General features: G+C 38.5%; 1 protein-coding gene across 1 annotated transcript; it reads right to left on the bottom strand.

The window, feature by feature from the left end:
- Positions 1 to 786: 786 nt before the first annotated feature.
- vax1 (ventral anterior homeobox 1) lies at positions 787 to 12949 on the bottom strand. The gene is made up of 4 exons (XM_049601256.1): positions 12932 to 12949; positions 11552 to 12829; positions 9538 to 9725; positions 787 to 5802 (listed from the first exon to the last, which is right to left on the bottom strand). Exons 2-4 carry the CDS (start codon positions 11763 to 11765, stop codon positions 5263 to 5265), a joined length of 942 nt encoding a protein of 313 aa, XP_049457213.1. The 5' UTR covers positions 11766 to 12829; positions 12932 to 12949; the 3' UTR covers positions 787 to 5262.
- Between the last annotated feature and the right edge of the window lie 3731 nt (positions 12950 to 16680).

The following is a 16680-nucleotide window of genomic DNA, read 5'->3' as shown; positions in this document are numbered from 1 at the left end:
GACAGGATGTAGCCTTTCTTTCACCTCCTAAGACCTGAGCTTAAAGGCCGGACCATGTGAAGGGAGAAAATGTGTTGGTGGTCTGCAGCTATGACAGCCCTGTGCGTGCATACACACACAGACGCACACACACATTCCCCTCTGAAACCCCCTACTTACAAAAACCTCCCCGACCTTCCTTCTAATTGGACTTGGGGTAAAGGGAGAGAATGGGTGGGGGTGGCTGTGGGGGGTTGAGAGGAGGTAGCAGGCGTAAATGTGACCTTTTTTCCTCCAGGGAGATTCCCAAGACACAGTGGGGAGGATTGGTTTTTCTTTGGGTCTGCTCACAAAAGCGCCTCAGTTTTCTCTGTTACTGGACAGTCCCTGCATTTTAACTGCAATTACTCTGCCAGAAGAAGCACAACTAAATTTAGAACAGATGACAAAATAAATTTACAAACAAGATGAAACTTGTGGGAGCATCTTTGTAAACCAGTGGAATGGAAGTCGCTCTATTTTTTAATAAAACCAACAGTTGGTGATGATGGAGTACTTTGATCCTTTACTGAAGGAAAAGTTGCAGTGCTACACTGTACAATTGAAAACCTCTTTACAACTTTGACTGTAGTAAATGTGCATAACTATTATAAGTAAAATGTTAAGTATACTATTGTAGGATGATTTTATTTTTAACAATACCACAAAGTGATCATATGTTTTTTATTTAAAATTATAATCTGCAAAATATTATTGTCTGACAGTTGTAATGGATAAAATGTATTGACATATTAATCTATATGTAGGTCTGCACCAACAAGAATCCAGGCATCCCTATGGATAACAACCTAAGTGGAGCGTCCATGTGGATTTTCTGTGTGTTACGTTGGCTCAAAGAATTCACTTTCTTCAGATGCTGTATGGTGTATAGAGATCATGTAAATATTTCACAGTGCAGTGCTATATAGTATTATTAGATATGGCATGGCATCATGGTATGGTACACTGACAGTCCAGCTAATTTGGTAAAAGCAGCAATTAAAGTGATTGGCATGAAAGACATGCACACAGGATTGTAAACAATCCGACACACATCCTTTATAATGAATATGGACTTTTACCTTTGGGCAGACGTTACAGAACCATCAGATGCAAAAGCAACTGTTTTAAGTTTTCCTTCCTACCAACATTTATTGCATTACTGAATAAGAAGTTAGTTAATCCCACAGAGTGGAATTATTAAACTGATGATGTAGATGATGATTAAGATGTAGGCTTAGTTGCTTAAGTTTGTGCTACTTATGGTCTCACGATCACATTGGCTTTTTATTTTTGTGTCCAAGTCATGTGATACCATGCTGTCCACTGTACATTGTTTATGTTTAATGTATAGTTATGTATTGAATATCATGCAGCTCTGTCTAGCATTCCTTTTGCCCAAGACAAATTTCCTTTGTGACAATTAACTTTCTCTTATCTTATCGTAAATATTAGCCTCTGAAATGTTGTGGAATTTAAGTACAGTAGTATGAATTGAAGGTTAAGTGTCTTAAGATGACGCTTAACCCCAGTACTTCCATCACAGGCAACAGCAGATACACACCATAATTTACCGTGGTACACCACTACACGGGTACTCTGGTTTATATCCACAACTGCTGATGAGAACTGTGTTGTGTTCTTAATGGTGGAGCCAGTAAAGCTGTCCCGTTGCTCACCTCGGCACACTGGGCTCACACACCTTTTAAGCCAGTTTAATATGGACCGTTACATTCTCTCAGCTCAGTCCATTCCATGATTTTGTGTTCACAGCAGCTGCACTCTAAAATTATTTTAGTACAGCCAACATGACTTGCTTTGACCTCAAAAAACTTAATGAAGTCAGACCAACTAAATATTTATCCAAAAGTTGTGTTGACATTTAGTGGTCAAAGTATTTTATGAAAGATATTCTAACTTATTTATTTTAATTCCATCTTACTCAAAAATGTCAAAATTGTTTTTGGTTTTGTCCAGCTTTTTAAAGTAAGTTGTCAACTGATTAAAACACATTAATGAAAAAAAAATATGCTGAAAAACTTTTTTTTTTTCTCAAGAGTGTAATACTCCTTTGAAGAAATGAAGGCAAGCCAGATGAGTGTATCTACATTTTGGTCAACTCCACTCTCCTGCATCAGGATATAAACATTTGGGCTAAGAGATTTTAGAAGGGAAATCAAACTGAAACTGCAAGTACTGAGGGGGACCAAAACAGTATTTTTAAAAAGTGAAAGATAATTATACCTCACCTGTGTCACATATTTATTCTCCAGTAGTCACAAAGTGACTATATCATATCTTCTCATTTCAAATATAAAACTGCTTTTCTCTTAAGAATTAAATATCTTTGAATTTGTGACTGCGGGTCAGAAAAAAGCAAGACATCTGAAGATGTCACCTTGGTGAAGGACAAATTTGGAAAGGCATTTTTTTTCCAGTGAGCCAAATGCTGTGGGGTAAACTGAGCCAGTTTACCCTACCATAAGGCACTAAAGTTAAATAAAGTCTGAAGTATAAAATGGTTTGTCTGTATCATATTACATAGCTGGTGGTTTATCATGTGTTAAACATGGTAAAAAAAAAAAAAAAATTAAGGCTCAACACCCCTTGTAGAGATGGAGAGAGCAGCCATTTATGCCAAGTGTGGAAAATCATATCAGCGGCAAAAGACAAAAACATTGACAGGTCACCCCTGCAGAGGTAGGCTATATTTTAAAAAAAAAAAAGTAAATAAAGTAAAAACTGTGAGGTACAGTGGAGCAATGGCAGAGGGTCTACACAGAGGAGGTGCTGTAGAGAAGGAGCTGGCAGACCACATCTAAAAGGCTGGCTTTTTTCTTTGTCTTACTTCAAAGAAGAATTAACTGGAATAGAAATGTAAAGAAACAACATTCCTGCTCCCAACAACTGGATAAAGAAGATTTTATCAGGTAGGATGTGCAGGACATTATGAGTTAGTAGGTCTGCAAAGGCTGACTTATCTCGTGTAGTTAAATTCAGTGGAATTAATTATATTCTTTTAGGTCGACATTTGTTCAAGAATATCATGGCACACCACCATCTCTCCTCATTTTTTTCTGCCACATACTTGACTAGATGCCCCATTTTTTCATTAACAATTTTATTATGATTATTATTTTTTGCTCCTCAAAACTACAGTGGCTGTCCTTTTAATTTGGATGACTATCCTGATTTAACAGAAATTACAATGGTTTCACAAACGCTAAAAGAAACTAAAATTTATTTGGCTGGATTTATGTTGTTTAAGTCAGCTATAAGGAAAGAAATAAGACTATTTGTAAAAGGAAAATGTGTTATTAAATTTCATTTTAAAAATAGGTAAATATTTTGTATGAATTATGCTTAAAATGTCAGATGGCTCGGTTAACACACTGACAGGAGCACTTTTTTTTGGGGTGAGTCATATTTCCAGGGCCCACTGACATAGATGCATTCTTATAATTTCAACTGATAGAGACATCTTGAAAAAAGGGTACATGTTTTCATTGTTCTTTTGTCTTATTTTTCTTTGCAAAGTGGACAACATAAGTAAAAATTGGCTCATCTCACCCCACTCTTCAAGTTTGGCGATTTAGTCAAAGATTAGTGCTTATCACATTGTAAGCCACATTACCAAAAATAGTGAAAAAGACAAACTCTGAGGAGCATACACATCAAGCCATGGTGTTTGAAGTATAACCGTCATGAAATTTATCATAACTTGATTCACAGCAATATGTATGTCAGAAAAATGAAAAACACATTTGTCTTTGTCTGTAGCCATATATATATATGCACATTTGTACCACACGTTTCACAAATTTCAAGATATTTCACAATAACAGCACCAAAGAGCTTTTGATTGATTCCTCAACCCCACTAATACATTCATTCATTCATTATCTTCCAGATATACTAATAATCTATTAGATAAAGAAGTGAATAATTTACAATAAAATAAGGTACATTTCTCATTTCCAGTACTTTTATACTACAATAATTCCATTCAGTCTCCACATGCATCAGTCTTTGATGAAGGCTGTGGATTTTTAAAATTTCACATAGGAAGTAAAGGTTATTGTATTGTCTTAATGACTGAAAAACCTGTTACCTTGTAGTGTTCAACAAAGTAAGCAGCTTACTAATGCTGAAAAGATTCTCTTCAGCAACTCATTCCTGTGCTTACTTCCCGCATGGAATAGAAACTGTACACCAATACTCTGAGAACTCACAGTGGTATTAAAATCACAGACCAAAAAAAAGTCAGGTACTGCATGAAAACGCCACAAAGTGTTTTGTTGTAAAATGTTAAAACCCTCACCAAACCAAAACAACACTGAACAATTGAACCATCATACTATATGACAACACCTTCTCTGGATTATGCTTTGGTTTGGTCCAAACTTAATACAAACGCATATACAAAAGATCTTTTTGTAAGCTGACTTTTTGTGAGGCATCTGCATAAGCAAATTGTGTTCATACGTCAGATGCAGTGGGTTTCGTGTTGACACTGGCCTTGCAGTGACCTTCAAACAGGCACTTTTTTTTCTTCCCAATTCTGTGTTGAGAAATAGGCCTTGCTTGTTCATTCATTATGCTGGATTTAATTTTTTTTTTATTTTTTTAGTTATTTATTTGCTGATTGGGTCTCACAAACTGCTGCTCAGGTGTTTGACAACTCGCTTTCTTTCTCTACATCTACTCACTTCAGTGACTTGCATCTAGCCAACACAATCAAATAATAAAACACAATTCAGAAAGATACCATCACTTTACACTTTCTGTCACCAGTCCTTTACTTACTGCTGTACACTATGTACCACTTATCTTGCAGAGATAGCGCTGTTGTGGTATGAAGCAGCCATATTCTCTGGGCACCTGTGTCTGTTGTTGTTTTGGATTAGATTGGACTATACATTTATTTAACAGAAACCTGAAGGATCCCTTAGTAATCTCCTCAGAGTGTCAGAGTGTCTCTAAATCTCTGGAACAAAGTCCTGTATGAATATTTTGTGCAAAAATCTTTCCACCACCACCCTGTCTTTGTTAGATGAGCTAGTGTAGGTCTTTGTTTTCTTCCTTGTACAAGGCATCAGATGTGCAACTGGAATACATGAACTGCTACAGAACATGACACAGACAAATGAAAGAGAATGAGCAAAACCAAAGAGAGTAAAAGCCAAGAAAACAACCAAAATGTGTCCAGAGGAAACAGGAATCCATCTATGTCAAAACAAAGCATCATTCCAGAATTTTCTTGTCCATGGATTCTTTGCCATTGGTCCGCGAGTAAGGCTCAAAAGCAGAGGAGCTCAGGTAGCGGGCAGAAAGTTCCTGCAGGTTGCCAGCCAGCGAGCCGGCCATTGACAGGGGGTTGGAGGAAATGCGGGTGGTGACTCCGCTGAGTAAGGAGGGCATCGGGAAGCTGAAAAGGCCATGAGCCGCGGGTGAACTCTGCAGACTTGCCACCGTCCCTGAGCTGCTGACGGCAGGGAGAGGAGGGCTGCCCCCCGCTGTGCTAGTGCTGCCGCCACCGCTGCTGCTACTGCTGCCATTGCTGGCCATGGCCATTGAGGGAGGGCGCAGAGCGGAGCCCAGTGTGCTGCTGCCACAGTGGGGTAGGAGGCCTGGTAGGCCTGGAGGTGTCAGCAGCCGACCCTGCTCTAGTAGTCTGAGGACACTGCAGGTTGCTGCTGTTTCTGAAACCACTGAACGCAGCTCAGAGTCCTTCCCCTGGTCCTTCTTCTGCTTAGTACGCCGATTCTGGAACCAGACTTTCACCTGCAGAGGAATACATATAAGAGAAAGGGCCTTCAGAGGCACATGCTAAATGTAATGTGTAACATTGCCTTTATGGGACAGGTTATTGGATTGAATACAACAATCCTTAAAAAAAATGCTAACGTTGGTGAGGCAATCAGAGAAATGCAATAATTCATATTCACTGATACATGTGATCAGAGCACCTTAGTGGCCGAATAGTTACAGTGCATGCAATATTACAGCTACTTTGCTGGTTCGAGTCCATCCGAGGACCTTTGTTGCACTTTCAGATTATGCATTGGATATGCTTACAGGCACACGTACACGCACTCACGCGCACACACACACACACACACACACACACGGTCAACCAGGTAATGATTGAAGACTGTGACTGATCAAAAGCTGCGGTGATTTAATTCAGTCATGGCAGAGATTGCTCACTGGGATCCACCATCATACAGGAGGCTAATTCAATCAAAACTTGCTCCGAGAGCCTTTCATATGTTCAACACTGATAAACTGTCTCAGCCTCTTACACTACAAAAGGTTTAAGCATGAGCTCAAATCCAAATAGCCAGCTCCTATGTGTAACTTTTCTATTTTAAAAAAAAAAAACATAGACAGATCTGCCAATAAAAGAAAATATACATTTATTTTATTGTTTATTAGTTTTGTTTTGCTTATTAATTGTTGCAATTATGTTGCAAAATGGTGGTGTCATTTATTTAAAACTAAAATTATCAGCTGACAGTGAAAAAAATCAATTGGCAATAATTTGATAATTATTTAATTGTTTAATTAAATTACTGAGCAAATAATCCAAACACATGCTGGAGTCAAATTCTCAAATGTTGCTGCTTTTCTCTGTTTTAGATTATAATAAATTAAATATCTTAGTATAGTTTTTGAATAGACAAAACAACCAATATAAGTATGTCTCCTTGAGTTCTTGTGATATTTTAGTTGTTTTTCTCACTTATTTTTTTTAACATTTTAAAGACTTAACAACCAATTGTTTAAGTGGAAATCTACGTGACATTTAAAAATCATTTTTAGCCCTAAAGTTTACAGTCCACTTTCATAGATAAACGACACATTTTAAAGGTATGAACACACTGAATAACACCTTCACCAAAAGTTCGTTTCACTGTTCCTGAAAATGTTTATTTTCCCTACTTCAAAATTCAAAATGGCCACCATCACTTTAATAACCTGTACCTTCCTGGCCCTTTCCTGGCCCTGAAAATGTAGTTTCACCCTCCAGAATTACATAGAACATCATATTTCTACCTTAAAACTTTAAAAAGGCTGCCATATTTACAGGGATGTGAGAAAAAAATCAATACTGCATAGTATTGCAATATTTTGTGTGGTGATATTGTATCAGTACACAAACACCAAGTATAGATGTTTTGTTATATGAATTCTTAATGCTGCAATGGTGATACCCACCTCTAATAATTACATCTCAGAATATGATAAAATCTAAATCGTTCTTGTAGTTTCTGAAAATTTCCAAAATCTTACGGTTTATTAATCTCCATTTAATTTGGATAAAAGTTTATCTACTATATTTGTTTCAGAAATGTTTCCCACAGTTAGGAGATTTTGTGGGTAGACTGTTTATTAGCTGAAACAGTATATTCAGCAATTACTGGAGTATTAAGGTAAAGAAAATAAAGCTCATTCTCTATATTCCCATACCCAGGGATGGAGAAAAGAATGCACTCTTAGTGATAAATTAACAATTAGGTCAGATCATACATCTGACTCAGATCCATTTAGTTATTCTGACACATTGTTCAGTTTTATATAACCGCAATTGAATAAATGTCAAAACTGATACAAATAGAGGGTTTTCTGTGAATTTTGCTTGTTAATCTTCTGTCATCACACCTGACTGCTTTCATACGGAACTAACTGTATATGTACCAATCAGCAGCAAGCCACTAGCTCAATCCTACGGCTAGTCCAATCACATTTGAATTTTTTTTCTTCAGTGGGTGGTTTAACTCCTCAGTAGCTATTAAAATCCATGTCATTGCAAGAAGTCCTGCCGCCCAAACCAGTGTTTTCTGTTTGCCACGCAAAAACGGCTCACAAGGAACATCTTGTTCATTTTAGAGGTTACATTCTCAGTGCAATGAAAACAAGGTGATGCTGGGAGCTCAAACAAAGATGATTAGGTGTTCACACAGCAAATGGCGGTCATCCTTTAATATAACAGCCTGTGAGTACCAGGGAACAAAATGTTAATTTCACTATGGTGTCATTAAAAAGCATTTCATGAGGAGAAGAAGCAGACACTAGAAGAGAATCCTAAAGCCTTTGTCCTGCCTCACTCGGGATGAAAGGTTCTGTTTCACCTTTTTGTGTGCAAAATAACATCTCCAGATGCTTATTAATTTGTTTTTATGTAAAAATAAAAAAAATAAGCATTTGTGTGGAGGAAATGAAAAAGAGAAACATTAAAACATTTAAAATGTAAAAAGCAAAAAAGCAACATGTGCACAGCTGTTAATAAAAGGAACAGTGAGTGTGTTGTACGTCTACAGACAGATTAAAGTTGTCAGTTGTGGTGTCGTTTTGTGAGAAAAGGTTGACCTCTCGCAGACCTCTACCCAAGGTCAACTTCCTTCCGCCGCATTGAAAGCCACAACACATTAGCACAAAGACCAAGCTGATGGCACTATTAGCCGCTTTGCACATTTGAAAAAAATAAACAAATAGAAGCATGAAACTCGAGCTGAAAATACACCAAAACTTTGAGGCAGACCGCAGTGGTTCTCTTGAGTCTAAATCATACTGCGTAACTGAGTGATTTGCTTTAGAAACGGGTGATAAACACAGGGTGCATATGCTGTTCATCCACGGCGGACGTTGCATGACCTGCTGCTGACCCCACACGTATGACATGAGGAGAAAGTCAGGGCTTTTTCCCAAGGCAGCTTCCATTTGAGCAGCTCTGGGTAATAACGCCAAACACTCTGTCAGCTACATTGATGCTATATTAGATTTATGAAGGAGCCCAATGCTTTTATTTTAAAGGCAGACATACAATTAGAACTATTTCTGTGGGAAATCCATGAAGGTGCAATTCATGATCTAAATACAAACCAACAGTTTGCCCAGGCGCTCATATCTAAAACACTGAACTGGAACCTGCGAGCACTCCTAAATGAACTGAGAGCTCTCTGAATACCAGCACTCCACAGCAGCTACAGTTTTTTATGATTATTGGTGCCATTAAAGATTTGTTGACATCTGTAGTGCTTGTAAAACAGGTCTATGTTTTTAAATGATGATCAATTATGAAACACAAAATTCTTATTATACTGTATCTTGACTCAAACTGTAAATATGTGTGCAAGTATAGTATTTTGGTATATGGATGAAAAATGATTGCACCTTTAAACGAAACTGCTCTGTATAAAATGGACTTAATTATTTATTTGTGTCAAAGCTTACGAATGAAATTAAATTAATTTGATTGGATGGGTAAATTCACCTTCCTCTGTGACAAAGCAAGTGGTTCTAATACATTGCAACATAATCATGTGAAGTCAAAATACATGGTAGTATTTGATGTGAAAACAGACACAAAAAGGAAATTATTAAATTCCCACTATACATTGCAATTCCGATTAAAACAACACTCTCCATTATGTCTTTCACACAGAAGATTGTCCAGTTTGCATGCAATAAATAACATAAAAAAAACTGGAAGAAACAATTGCAGTGCATACATACCTGAGTTTCAGACAGATTAAGCTGACGGGCCAGTTCTGTCCGTTCCCTCCCAACCACATACTGGCACCTCTGAAACTCCATCTCTAACCGGTACAGCTGCTCTGCAGTGAAGGAGGTGCGAGTTCTCTTTGGCCGGTCCAAATCCAAACCCTTCGGCAGGATAATCTCTCGGATAGAGCCTTTAGCATCTGCAACAACGAGCACTTTGAATGAACAATGAGGCAAAGAGTAGAGGCAAAAATAATTGGAACAGATGCAGTATTTAGTCTATGTTTTAGTCTTTTCTTTTCCTTTTATAGTGTGGCTCTTGTTTCTATCGCTGTATTGCCTTTGATTTTATTAAGGCATTTATTTCTGTGAAAGTTGCTGTACTAAATAAAATGTATTATTAATATATTCCTGGTGTAGATGGTTTTAATTTGTTCATTATGTCAAACATTACAATAAGAATCATAAAAATGATTATTATTAATATTATTGTTATTTTGATTATTATTATTATTATTATTATTATTATTATTATTATTATTATTGTTGTTATTATTATAGGTAGCACAGTAGCTGAGGTACTAAGAACTTAGAGCGATAAGTCAAATTCTGATTTTATTTGCTAAATGTAACAACAGTGTATATGGAGTAAATGTAACACAGTGTACTTAAAGAAATTACTGTTTGTCTGAATTATGCATTACATCTTTGAGTTTACAATAGTCTGCATTTGTGATCAGTCCGGTATAAATCTTATGAAAGGAAAAAATTCAAATGTCTTTGAAAAGATAAACTTATCTGTAAGCAAAGTGTTTACAAATGTGTATACATAGTTAGTGAAAATGACGTATTAAATAAGAATAACAGAAATATGTTGTGGTTCCATTTCAAGTTCTGTCATGTATTCCATGTTACTACAAAAGAGAAATTACAACAATGGTTCAAAATTAAAGTAAAATAAACACAATCTCCATTAACAAGCATGTGTAATTTTCAAAAGATAGTGTTAAATTTATTATAATTTTAAATAATTTTAGATTAATTCAGAATTATTTTGTTATTAATCAAAACAAATATTAAATGACGGATGTCCAACAGAATATTTTGAGGGATAACGTTTCTCTATATTTTAGGTGGTGGGGCTGCTCTGTCTCATTATGTCTTGCATAACTAATCCAAGTTATATTTATAGTTTGTTTTCATACACTCTCAGTGTTGGCCCAACACTGCATGAAGGAAATTACATAAATCACTCTCTGGGCAACTGACACTCATACACACAATTCCAGAAATGATTTGTTGATATTCTATATCTCCAGGAACAAACTACCATCTCCTTTTTTCTATTAAACCATTTTGAATCTTTATATTTATCACCCTGAAAGTGTAATGCAGTACACACAATGTAAATCCTGTAGTCATTTTATTCTTAAATGCATGGCCATGCACACACTCAAATACACCCAGGGAAATAAATGTGAATTATTAATTTTAGTTATTAACATTAATTACAAAAAAAACAAAACATTTACTATCTAATTATGAAATAAAAAATATATATTTTTCTTGTCATAGTAATTACATTGAATAACAAAAATGAAAAGAAATAAACCACTGAGGTCATACCGTATGGCCTAGAATTTAGGATACATGTCTTTTATAATAATTAGCTTTTTAAAATGACAAATAATTAAGTTCGCTTACATATTTATGTTTCTGTGATTGTACAAATAAAGGCTCCATAAACTTAAATTAAACAGACAGCAGATATTTTGCTATTAACTTTAAGTTAAGTGAAATCTTCCTATTATCAACTTTCTCTCTACGTAGCAACAACCACTGATATTACAAAGGCTTAATTTTTAGTATAGTTCCTGAAGGTACTCTTTCATTTTGTGATTCTAAAATGTGTGTAATCTAACAGCAGTTAAAACTGTTTCTTCAGATTAATCTGTAGGATCTATGAAGCACTACACTGCAAGTTCCTAATAAAAAAAAAGAAAGAAAGAAAGACCACAAGCCTTACCTCGGACAAGTATTCTCCGACAGTAGTCTGGGTCCCCCGTGCTCCCCCTGTTCTTCTCACAGTTGTCCACGGTCCCAGAGGGGGAAAAGGAGTCCTGCTGCTCCTTGAGGAAGCTTTTGGACAAGCTGCCCTGGGAGTCCTTCTCATCTTTCCCCTTCTTTAGTCCATTCTTCAGCCCCATCCCTTCTGTCTCTTGGTTGTACCTGACCTCCATGCTCAGTTTATCCTCTTGGACCTGTGGCTCGTCTGCCTCTTTTTTTCCTTTGTCAGGTGAAAAAAAAAGAGGTTACAGAGAACACGGTGCACCAGATCGTCTGGACAGTGTGGGGTTTAGTTTCAAAACAGCACCTTTCAGCAGGGTAGAGTCAGCTATCTAATGTTTGATGAAATATTTCCGTCGCCCAACCATGGAGCCCTATTATCACTGACCAAACTCCCTTGCCCAATGATCATGGACTTCTCAGTGAAACTCAACAGTAATTCAATGCCCTCCTTTCCTCGTTACATAGACATAAGGCTGATAGATAATCTCCAAATAATCAGAGCCATGGATGCGCACTCGCTGTTTCAATTGATTACGGTAATTTGCTGCCTCCACATTTGCGTAACCTCATGAATACACTAAATTGTTTGGGGAAATAGATCAGGTCTTGATAGAGGGGTCTGCTCATCCCATCCACCTCAGTTTGCCTGCTCTCAGCCCAGAGAATCAAGACAAATGATTGGTCTTGCCTCGCAACCAAGCCTCGGTGAACCCCACATGAACGCAGACAATCACAGAGGTGCGACTCTTCCAGACCTGAAAAAAGTTCCCGGGTGCTTCATTCTTCCGTTCGCAGAACACAGCCATGCATTTTTTCCCTCGACTTTTCACAGCGTACCTGATTACAACAGCATGTCAGCGAACTTTGATCCCGTTTTTCCCTTTGACTCTCTCACCAATCAACGTAATTCTGCAATGTGCGGATCTCACCACTATGCTATTGTAGGCAAGAGACACTGGGAGAGAGCCAGAGAGAGGGAGAGAGAGAGAGAGAGACAGGTGAAAGGATAACAAACAAATCCACATCAGTCAAACTGATCAAGGCAATGACGACCCAGCTGGTTTGAGCATTGCAACAACATCAGGCTCTGCTTAAACAGAGATTGTGATGAAGTTTCCTGTGTTCATTCAGAGAGCAATAAAGAGCAGCCCAGCGAGGTCCTGGCCGCTAATGCCGCATCCTTCAGTATTCAAATTGCACCCCAGAAGCCGTCTTCAACTCTCACAGTCTTAACCTGCACATTTGAAAAAGACAAAAAAGGGAACAAAGCTTGTCATTAGTGTTTAGGCTGCCTACACTCTTTCACACACATGCATACCTCTGGAAGAGCCCCTACCTCTTTCCACCACTCGCCTTCCAGCCCACTACCCACCAACCACCAACTCTTAGCTATTTTCATTGTCAGTGTAACAATATCTCTGAACACAGCAGTGGCCAGTAATCCAATAAGACCATTGATTAGGCCACAATGATTCAATTCAAACCAGTGGCCTAGTGCAAGGAGCATTCTCTGGCCCTTCTTGTCACCTTAGCTGGCCAGAAGCCCTCTTCAATCTGCCCCCCTCCCTGAGTGCCATTCATGCCTTTATGGGAAACAGAGAGGAAAAGGAGTGAAAGATGGCAATTATCTAATTGGACTATTAACAAACAATTCTGCGAGTGTGGCTGCCTGGCAGCAGTCTCGGGGTGGGTTTAAGGGCCGCATGTTGGACTAACTTTATTCACTGAGTGTTTGGGGGGCTGCTGCTTGGAGAGGGGCAGGATCCATTGTTTGAGAAAGGTAAAAAGGAGGCTAAAAGGGGAGCGACTAAAGGGGACCTGGGCTTCTCAAGCTGTGGTGCATGGGAAATAGATTGAGGATGCAGCATCTTGGCCTCTCAGCTAAACACAATGGCTGAGGAGGAGAAAAGAGTGATGTGTTCACATCCCCAAAAATATCACACACTCAGTGCTGCAATGTGTGAAGAATGCTGCATATTTACCGTATAACAGCATGTGATCTCTTGTACAACACACACACACATCTTCCAGTATTAAATGATTTAAATCAAAGTATTCATGGAATTTCAACTGACAGATCTGTAAGAATTTAAGGGCACATTCCTAATTATATTAGCCTTGCAGATGAAACACACCCACACAAGCATTGCAGTGCAAGTCTCACTGAGAATGTCAATAGTATATTAAACACTAGAAACCAGCACAAAATTGTTACTCCAGGCTTCACTATGATACTGTTTATGTAGTTTTAACTTGTAGAGACAGGTTTCCTGCTGTATGCACCCTGGATCAGCTGAGATCTTAGCTCTTTCTCATTCTGTATTGTTGAATACCATCACTTTGTCACTGATTTCTGTGTGAGACACCTGACACCAAGACCAACTTTTCATGGCAGTATGATATGCCACTGGGTGATGTCAGTTTATAATGCAGCCAGACAAACCCTTTTATGATGTTATGATACACCGCCAGTCAGCTGGACAGCACCTGTTGCGGCAGTATGATACAAAGACAGGTGGCGTCAGTTCATAACGTGGCTGGATGGCAACTGTTACTGTGGTATGATACGCCATTGACAGCGTCGACTTGAAATGCTGCTGGTAACAACAAGATGTAAGAAGCTGGAAAGTCCCTATAAGGCAGGTGGTGGATGGGTCCAACAAACCCCTAACTTTCACCTGGGAGCCTGGTGTCCATTTCCTGTATGAATGTAAAGCCAAACCATGATGTTTTTTTTTCTAAACCAACCCACCTGTTTTTGTTGCCTAAAACTAACCATGTACTCTTGTTGCCTGAACCCAACCATGTGTTTTTGTTGCCTAAACCAAACCATGTGTTTTTGTTGCCTAAAACTAACCATGTACTCTTGTTGCCTGAACCCAACCATGGGCTTTTGTGGCCTAAACCAAGCCATGTGTTTTTGTTGCCTAAAACTAACCATGTGCTCTTGTTGCCTGAACCCAACCATGGGCTTTTGTGGCCTAAACCAAGCCATGTGTTTTTGTTGCCTAAACCAAACCATGTGTTTTTGTTGCCTAAACCTAACCACATGCCTCTGTTGCCTAAAGTTAACCCTGTGCTTTTTTTTTTACCCAAATGTAACCATGTGCTTTTGTTGCCTAAAGCTAACCATGTGCTTTTATTGCCTAAACCTGGCTATGTGCTTTTGTTGCCTGAACTTAATCGTGTGTCTTTGTTGCGTAAACTTAATGCATGCTTTTGAGGCCTTAACCAAACCACATGCTTTTGTTACCTAAACCTAACCATGTGCATTTGTTGCCTAAATATAACGATGTGCTTTACCTTAACCCTAGCACATGCTTTTATTGCCTAATACTAACTATGCGCTTAGCTTGTCTAAACCTAATTACATGATTATGTTGCCTAAACCTAACCATGTGGTTTTGTTGCCAAACCCCAACCACGTGCTTATGTTGCCTAATGCTAACCCTGTGCTTTTGTAGTCTAAAGCTAACCCTGTGCTGTTGTTGCCTAAACTAAACCACGTGCTTTTGTTGCCTAAACCTAACAATGTACTTTTGTTGCCTTAACCTAACTGTGTTTTTCCATTGCCTAAACCTAACCAAGTGCTTTTGTTGTAGTCCAGGTGTTGGTTACGGCGTTCTGGAAGGTCAGCAGCAGACACAGAAGAATACCTAGCGCGTAATAAGTAGATGTAAAAGGCCACTGACAAAGTGACAATATATCAAAACATTGAACAAGAACATGATTGAGTTCTATACACTTATAACGAGAGGGTTCTTAGTACTAGAAAGTGATAGCCTGACATCTCCAGTCCACATCTCATATGCAAATTAGTCTGGAACGTCATTTTCAATTATTAAGGGGTTTTATCAACAGTCGTAGACCCAAATGCCTTTGGATGCAAGTGGATAGACCGACAACCAATCAGAGAAACAAAATGTGTAATGTAGCACAGAGTCATGGACAAATTAAATAAGGAATTATCTAATTTTGGCAATGTTCCTGATTTTACTCATGGTTGACTTAGTGATATTGCTAAAATGTTTAGAAAAACTCAGGTCCGAGTCAAAGATTACTCCTAAATTTCTGGCCTCATATGTGCACTGTAATCCTAAAGAAAATAAAGTCTGGGTTACAGAGTGCCAAATGTTGGGCCAGAGACGTGCTGAGAGCAGTCAAAAGTATGGGTGAGATCGAAAAACACAGATGCAAGCTTGTCATTCTGGTTGTCAATATGAATACTGAAGTCCCCTAATAACAGGACTCTCTCATAGTTAGTGATAGTGATGGAAAGTAAGTGACCACATTCTGTTAAAAAAAATTACTTTTTGATGTAGGAGGGCGATAAAATAGGCCAAAAAAGGCAGTAGGGTGTAAGGTAGTGAAAGAGAGAAGCTCAAAAGAACTAAAATTACCAACAGTAGCAGGTGTACATTTATGGCTGGCTTTGAAAATTCTTTTCATTACGCCGAATCTATGCTCGCCGGTCAGCAGCACGTTCAACAACAAAGAAGACGTAATGGCGGAGAGACAGAAGCGGTCAAAGCCGTGGCTTCACTTCACGCTGTTAATAGCCTCCCTGAAGCTGCTACCCCACTGTGGCGCCTCGCGCATCCCCGCTCCAGGTACACGGCGGCAGGATGCTGTTGTTGTTAGCCTCACTGGAGCTGCTAGCCTGCTGTGGAGCCTCGGCACGTTCCCGCTGGAGGTGATATCATTAATTCACAGGAGGAATCGATAAAGGAATCGATAAAGAATCGGATCAATAAGCAGAATCGATAATGGCAATGATATCAATAAAATCCTATCAATTCCCATCCCTAGTCAGGGTCGTGCTGGACTGAGCATCAGTCAGAATTAAAAGCAATGTACTGTATGAAGTTTTGTGTAAGTTCTCTAATACCCTTTGAGTTGGGGTGTAGGCCATCTGGTTTATAAAGGGCACGTCTGGTCCAAAAACAGTCAAAGTTGCTAATTTCAGCCATTCATGCAGACTATAAAGATGGCTGAAATGCTCAGGGGTTTTGGAAGGAGCAGGGATGGGGCCAGAAAAGATACAGTTTTTGCCAAGACACTGGATTGTAATTGCGAGTGACTCAA

The sequence above is a fragment of the Epinephelus fuscoguttatus genome, linkage group LG16 (assembly GCF_011397635.1).
Source record: "Epinephelus fuscoguttatus linkage group LG16, E.fuscoguttatus.final_Chr_v1".
Classification (NCBI taxonomy): Eukaryota; Metazoa; Chordata; class Actinopteri; order Perciformes; family Serranidae; genus Epinephelus; species Epinephelus fuscoguttatus.
This window is presented reverse-complemented; position numbering and strand designations above follow the sequence as displayed.